This window comes from Salmo salar, unplaced genomic scaffold (assembly GCF_965601325.2).
Source record: "Salmo salar unplaced genomic scaffold, fSalSal1 ptg000306l, whole genome shotgun sequence".
Taxonomy (NCBI): Eukaryota; Metazoa; Chordata; class Actinopteri; order Salmoniformes; family Salmonidae; genus Salmo; species Salmo salar.
In genome coordinates, this window is record NW_027675347.1 from 243,780 (window position 1) to 252,298 (window position 8,519).

Genomic DNA, 8,519 nt, shown 5'->3' on the forward strand with positions numbered 1-8,519 from the left:
GTATACAGTCTGATGATATACCAGGGACTGGGGATGTAGTTAGGTTTGTACAGTCTGATGATATACCAGGGACTGGGGATGCAGTTAGGTTTGTATGCAGTCTGATGATATACCAGGGACTGGGGATGCAGTTAGGTTTGTATACAGTCTGATGATATACCAGGGACTGGGGATGCAGTTAGGTTTGTACAGTCTGGTGATATACCAGGGACTGGGGATGCAGTTAGGTTTGTACAGTCTGGTGATATACCAGGGACTGGGGATGCAGTTAGGTTTGTATACAGTCTGATGATATACCAGGGACTGGGGATGCAGTTAGGTTTGTACAGTCTGGTGATATACCAGGGACTGGGGATGTAGTTAGGTTTGTATGCAGTCTGATGATATACCAGGGACTGGGGATGTAGTTAGGTTTGTATGCAGTCTGATGATATACCAGGGACTGGGGATGCAGTTAGGTTTGTACAGTCTGGTGATATACCAGGGACTGGGGATGTAGTTAGGTTTGTATGCAGTCTGGTGATATACCAGGGACTGGGGATGCAGTTAGGTTTGTATGCAGTCTGGTGATATACCAGGGACTGGGGATGTAGTTAGGTTTGTATGCAGTCTGGTGATATACCAGGGCCTGGACATGCAGTTAGGTTTGTATACAGTCTGGTGATATACCAGGGACTGGGGATGCAGTTAGGTTTGTATGCAGTCTGATGATATACCAGGGACTGGGGATGCAGTTAGGTTTGTATGCAGTCTGGTGATATACCATGGCCTGGGGATGTAGTTAGGTTTGTACAGTCTGATGATATACCAGGGACTGGGGATGCAGTTAGGTTTGTACAGTCTGGTGATATACCAGGGACTGGGGATGCAGTTAGGTTTGTATGCAGTCTGATGATATACCAGGGACTGGGGATGCAGTTAGGTTTGTACAGTCTGATGATATACCAGGGACTGGGGATGCAGTTAGGTTTGTATGCAGTCTGATGATATACCAGGGACTGGGGATGCAGTTAGGTTTGTATGTAGTCTGGTCATATACCAGGGACTGGGGATGCAGTTAGGTTTGTATGCAGTCTGATGATATACCAGGGACTGGGGATGCAGTTAGGTTTGTATGCAGTCTGATGATATACCAGGGACTGGGGATGTAGTTAGGTTTGTACAGTCTGATGATATACCAGGGACTGGGGATGCAGTTAGGTTTGTACAGTCTGGTGATATACCAGGGACTGGGGATGCAGTTAGGTTTGTATACAGTATGGTGATATACCAGGGACTGGGGATGTAGTTAGGTTTGTATGCAGTCTGGTGATATACCAGGGACTGGGGATGTAGTTAGGTTTGTACAGTCTGGTGATATACCAGGGACTGGGGATGCAGTTAGGTTTGTATACAGTCTGATGATATACCAGGGACTGGGGATGTAGTTAGGTTTGTACAGTCTGATGATATACCAGGGACTGGGGATGCAGTTAGGTTTGTATACAGTCTGGTGATATACCAGGGTCTGGGGATGCAGTTAGGTTTGTATAGTCTGGTGATATACCAGGGACTGGGGATGCAGTTAGGTTTGTACAGTCTGGTGATATACCAGGGACTGGGGATGCAGTTAGGTTTGTATACAGTCTGATGATATACCAGGGACTGGGGATGTAGTTAGGTTTGTACAGTCTGATGATATACCAGGGACTGGGGATGCAGTTAGGTTTGTACAGTCTGGTGATATACCAGGGACTGGGGATGCAGTTAGGTTTGTATGCAGTCTGATGATATACCAGGGACTGGGGATGCAGTTAGGTTTGTATGCAGTCTGATGATATACCAGGGACTGGGGATGTAGTTAGGTTTGTACAGTCTGATGATATACCAGGGACTGGGGATGCAGTTAGGTTTGTATGCAGTCTGATGATATACCAGGGACTGGGGATGTAGTTAGGTTTGTACAGTCTGGTGATATACCAGGGACTGGGGATGCAGTTAGGTTTGTATGCAGTCTGGTGATATACCAGGGACTGGGGATGTAGTTAGGTTTGTACAGTCTGGTGATATACCAGGGACTGGGGATGCACTTAGGTTTGTACAGTCTGGTGATATACCAGGGACTGGGATGCAGTTAGGTTTGTACAGTCTGGTGATATACCAGGGACTGGGGATGCAGTTAGGTTTGTACAGTCTGGTGATATACCAGGGACTGGGGATGTAGTTAGGTTTGTACAGTCTGATGATATACCAGGGACTGGGGATGTAGTTAGGTTTGTACAGTCTGATGATATACCAGGGACTGGGGATGCCGTTAGGTTTGTACAGTCTGGTGATATACCAGGGCCTGGACATGCAGTTAGGTTTGTTTTCCTCTAGCTACTCTCCAGTTTGCTCCCAGCAGCGTTAATAGAACATAGATCACTGTTCAACTAGGCTGCAGAGTTCCTATTTTGACAGATAATTCAACCAGTGTGACCAGTGGGTTTCTTTAAATGAATGAATATGAAACTGCCTTAAATACAGATGTGAAGGACAGTATGTTTTAAATTCTCACTCAAAATATGCACTGCTCTTTTTGAACGTCTCAATATAATATTATTATTTAATGAAAGGAATGAAAAATACATTTGTGTGCAACAACAACTGCGTTTCCCTCCAGTCAGCAGACGGCGATGTGCGTCTTTCAGGCGATGCTGCAGCGTGACGTTTAATCTAGTGGACGGAACACTTCTTCAACAACATCTAGTCAGCCACCTCGGTAGCCAACAGCCGAAACATTTAGACTGTTTCTGTGCATATTTGCCTCTGTTTTTTAAATATACTTCTGACATCTAGTTAATTTCCCCCATTTAAATGTTATAGGTACATTGTTAGTCAACTAGCTGGCTTGATAAGTTAGCCTAGCACTAAACTAGTCGCTCATGCTAACTAGCTAGCTAGCTAACATCCCCGAACATGAGCTCCCTAAACTACTCCCCTCCTGTTAAAGAAGAGGAGGTCTGCTGGACGGAGAAAGAAGCTCTGGGGCTGAACATTGTCGTGAAAGAGGAGAAGGAAGAGGAGGATGTCACAGTAAAACAAGAAGTAGAGGGTGAGGCTGTTACCGTGAAAGAAGAAGAGAAAGACGTTTCAGTGAAAGAAGAAGATGCGTTCAGAGTGAAAGAGGAGGAGGATGTTACAGTAAAAGAAGAGGAAGAGGTGAAAGAGGAGGATGTAGTTTTTGAAGTGAAGGAGGGGAAACAGGGAGAGAGAACTGTCATATTGACAGAGGAGTCAGGAGATCTGATTACCACCAGTAAGTACTGTCTTAAAAACGGGCTCTAACTGCAAAGGTTTTGAACGAATGTGTTGTTTTAAAGCAGCATGCTACTGAAATTCTATACTTGAAAATGTTGTTCTGTACTATAGGAATTTATGTTATAATATAATGTTGAAGCTACATTTTAAATCCCTGAATGCTGATTGGCTGACAGCCGTGGTATATCAGGCCGTATACCATGGGTATGACAACATGTATTTTTACTGTTCTGATTACGTTGGTAACCAGTTTATAATAGCAATAAGACACCTCAGTGATAGATGGCCAATATACCACGGCTAAGGGCTGTATCCAGGCACTCTGTGTTGCGTCGTGCATAAGGACAGTCTTTAACCGTGCTATATTGGCCATATACCACACTTCCTCTGGTCTTATTGCTTAACTGTAACATGTGTATACCATCAGAGTCCCTCCCACCACAAAATCACAACTTAATTGTCTCACAGAATGGCAAACAAGTTATAAATGAAACTTTTGACGTGTGTCCATTGTAGGCCTTGTGTGGAGTGTGTATACCAACAAAAAGCAGATTTCTAAATAATGTTGGAGAAATACATAAAATAAGATGCATTATTGACATGAAATGGACATGTGTTATGGGGAGACTGAACATATTAGCAAAAGGACAAGCGTTTTGGGGACTGAACATATTAGCAAACGTTTGTAAGTCTACAAAAAAACATAAAATAAAATAGCCATTTCAAGGAAAGGCTGAACTAAAGAATTATCATTTAGAAAGTATGGTAATTATTACTTTAGAGATGAAGTGGGACACCAACAAAATGTTATTTACATTGGATCAAATACAGCCTATAACATGACATGATCTATTATTATAGAGCTCTGATCAGCCTATAAACATGACATTATCTATTATTATAGAGCTCTGATCAGCCTATAAACATGATCTATTATTATAGAGCTCTGATCAGCCTATAAACATGACATTATCTATTATTATAGAGCTCTGCTCAGCCTATAAACATGATCTATTATTATAGAGCTCTGATCAGCCTATAACATGACATTATCTATTATTATAGAGCTCTGATCAGCCTATAACATGACATTATCTATTATTATAGAGCTCTGATCAGCCTATAACATGACATTATCTATTATTATAGAGCTCTGATCAGCCTATAAACATGACATTATCTATTATTAAAGAGCTCTGATCAGCCTATAACATGACATTATCTATTATTATAGAGCTCTGATCAGCCTATAACATGACATTATCTATTATTATAGAGCTCTGCTCAGCCTATAACATGACATTATCTATTATTATAGAGCTCTGTTCAGCCTATAAACATGACATTATCTATTATTATAGAGCTCTGATCAGCCTATAAACATGACATTATCTATTATTATAGAGCTCTGATCAGCCTATAAACATGACATTATCTATTATTATAGAGCTCTGCTCAGCCTATAAACATGACATTATCTATTATTATAGAGCTCTGATCAGCCTATAAACATGATCTATTATTATAGAGCTCTGATCAGCCTATAAACATGACATTATCTATTATTATAGAGCTCTGATCAGCCTATAAACATGACATTATCTATTATTATAGAGCTCTGCTCAGCCTATAAACATGACATTATCTATTATTATAGAGCTCTGCTCAGCCTATAAACATGACATTATCTATTATTATAGAGCTCTGATCAGCCTATAAACATGACATTATCTATTATTATAGAGCTCTGATCAGCCTATAACATGACATTATCTATTATTATAGAGCTCTGATCAGCCTATAAACATGACATTATCTATTATTATAGAGCTCTGATCAGCCTATAACATGACATTATCTATTATTATAGAGCTCTGCTCAGCCTATAAACATGACATTATCTATTATTATAGAGCTCTGATCAGCCTATAACATGACATTATCTATTATTATAGAGCTCTGATCAGCCTATAAACATGACATTATCTATTATTATAGAGCTCAGATCAGCCTATAAACATGACATTATCTATTATTATAGAGCTCTGTTCAGCCTATAAACATGACATTATCTATTATTATAGAGCTCTGATCAGCCTATACACATGACATTATCTATTATTATAGAGTTCTGCTCAGCCTATAAACATGATCTATTATTATAGAGCTCTAATCAGCCTATAAACATGACATTATCTATTATTATAGAGCTCTGTTCAGCCTATAAACATGACATGATCTATTATTATAGAGCTCTGTTCAGCCTATAAACATGACATTATCTATTATTATAGAGCTCTGTTCAGCCTATAAACATGACATTATCTATTATTATAGAGCTCTGTTCAGCCTATAACATGACATTATCTATTATTATAGAGCTCTGATCAGCCTGGAAACATGACATTATCTATTATTATAGAGCTCTGATCAGCCTGTAAACATGACATTATCTATTATTATAGAGCTCTGATCAGCCTGTAAACATGACATTATCTATTATTATAGAGCTCTGCTCAGCCTATAAACATGACATTATCTATTATTATAGAGCTCTGATCAGCCTGAAGACATGACATTATCTATTATTATAGAGCTCTGATCAGCCTATAAACATGACATTATCTATTATTATAGAGCTCTGTTCAGCCTATAAACATGACATTATCTATTATTATAGAGCTCTGCTCAGCCTATAAACATGACATTATCTATTATTATAGAGCTCTGTTCAGCCTATAAACATGACATTATCTATTATTATAGAGCTCTGATCAGCCTATAAACATTATCTATTATTATAGAGCTCTGTTCAGCCTATAAACATGACATTATCTATTATTATAGCGCTGTGCTCAGCCTATAAACATGATCTATTATTATAGAGCTCTGCTCAGCCTATAAACATGATCTATTATTATAGAGCTCTGCTCAGCCTATAAACATGACATTATCTATTATTATAGAGCTCTGCTCAGCCTGTAAACATGACATTATCTATTATTATAGAGCTGTGCTCAGCCTGTAAACATGACATTATTTATTATTATAGAGCTCTGTTCAGCCTATAAACATGACATTATCTATTATTATAGAGCTCTGCTCAGCCTATAGACATGACATTATCTATTATTATACAGCTCTGCTCAGCCTATAAACATGATCTATTATTATACAGCTCTGCTCAGCCTATAAACATGACATTATCTATTATTATAGAGCTCTGCTCAGCCTAAAATACGACATTATGTAGCCTGGCAGGTAGGAGCCAGTAACCGAAAGGTTGCTGGATCAAATCCCCGAGCTGACAAGGTAAAAACGCTGTCATTCTGCCCCTGAGCAAGGAAGTTAACCCACTGTTCCCTGGCTGCCGATGACGTGGATGTCTATTAAGGCAGCCCCGCACACCTCTCTGATTCAGAGGGGTTGGGTTAAATACGGGACACACATTTCAGTTGAATCCATTCAGTTGACTAGGTATCCCCCTTTCCCTATTGTAGAGCTCTGCTCAGCCTATAAACATGTGAGAAAGATTAGATTTTATGTTCTACATTATTATTATTATTAGGGCGGCCACCAAGTTTTTATTAAATTATGTAATGTTCTGAAAACTGACTTCAGGTTTTTGAGGAATCTAGCCTCACAGGAAGACAGTTTTATTTTATGGAGGTTTAATTCAGTTCTCTGTTTAATATTTAACTAAAAACTCTGTTTGTCTTTGGTAGGAGAGGGACCAGACTCTCACTCTGACAGCAGGGAGACTCCTTTAGGGGAACCAGACCCAGAGACGCCCAAACCAGCGAGACAACACCACTGTTCCCAGTGTGGAAAGCGTTTTAAGTGGTTAAGGAACCTGAAAGTACATGAGAGAACGCATACAGGAGAAAACCCTTACGAATGCTCCCACTGTGGAAAGAGTTTTACCAAGTTAGGGAACCTAAAAGAGCATGAGAGGACACACACAAGAGAAAAGAGTTTCCAATGTTCCCAGTGTGGAAAGAGGTTTACCCAGTTACGGTACCTGAAACAACATGAAGAAATACACACAGAAGATAGGAAGACCTACCACTGCTCTCAGTGTGGAAAGATATTTACTGGGTTAGGGAACCTGAAAATACATATGAGAAGACACTCTGGAGAGAAGCCGTACCACTGTTCCCACTGTGTAAAGAGTTTTACTCAGTTAGGGAGCCTGAAACCACATGAGAGGGGACACACTGGAGAGAAGCCTTATCACTGTTCCCACTGTGGAAGGAATTTTAGGTGGTATGCGAGCCTGAAGGAGCATGAGAGAATACACACAGGAGAAAAGCCTTACCACTGTTCCAATTGTGAAAATAGTTTTACCCATCGAGGGAGCCTGAAAGCGCATGAGAGAATACACTCAGGAGAAAAGCCTTACAAATGTCCCCGATGTGAAAAGAGTTTTACCCGGTTAGGGAGCTTGAAAAAGCATGAGAGAACACACACAGGAGAAAAGCCTTTCCAACATACTAATACACAGGAGGAGAAGACATACCACTGCTCTCATTGTGAAAAGACATTTTCCCAGTCAGAGGACCTGAAATCACATGAGAGAATAGAGAGGCTGTGTTCTGACTTATGTTTTTGATTGAGAAATTGTGTTTTTGTTCATTCTACATTAAATAATATTGTATGAATGAAATCATACTGAAAAATAGGTCTACATGTTTTTCCCAGCTCAAGACATGATCATGTCGAAAATCGGATTAAAAGAGTAAAAAAAAATGTTTTGATTATGAACTTAAGATTGATTGAATGCAAGTGTAAACCCCTAAATGTTGTTCACTATATCATTGGGATATTTCAAACATGTTAATTATTAAATAGATTGATATTAGTATTTCTTCATTCAGATTGTCATTGTAAATGCGTATTGGTTCTCAATTGACATATCTGATTAAATAAATGTGAAATAAAGTAAATGCCATATTATTTTTGGGAAGTCTATTTGGTTCTATGTTGGGACTATAAGAATATTTTGAAGATAAATACACAAGGCAGAGTAAGAGAGAGACAGAGGACGAGAGGTCAGTACAGTACTAACAACCAATGGAAATAGTGTTTTTTCCTGTAATAGGGAGTTATTGATCAGTGGTTCAGCAACATGGGAGGATGTAGATGTACACTACCGTTCAACAGTTTGGGGTCACTTAGAAATAACCTTTTTTTTTAAAAGAAAGCCATTTTTTGTCCATTAAAATAACATCAAATTGATC

The 8,519-nt window shown here is 39.2% G+C and overlaps 1 protein-coding gene across 1 annotated transcript; it reads left to right on the forward strand.

The window, feature by feature from the left end:
* The first annotated feature begins 2,708 nt into the window (after window positions 1–2,708).
* On the forward strand, window positions 2,709–8,235 carry LOC123741874 (uncharacterized). The gene is made up of 2 exons (XM_045716106.2): window positions 2,709–3,277; window positions 7,005–8,235. Exons 1-2 carry the CDS (start codon window positions 2,938–2,940, stop codon window positions 7,889–7,891), a joined length of 1,227 nt encoding a protein of 408 aa, XP_045572062.2. The 5' UTR covers window positions 2,709–2,937; the 3' UTR covers window positions 7,892–8,235.
* The last annotated feature ends 284 nt before the right edge of the window (window positions 8,236–8,519 follow it).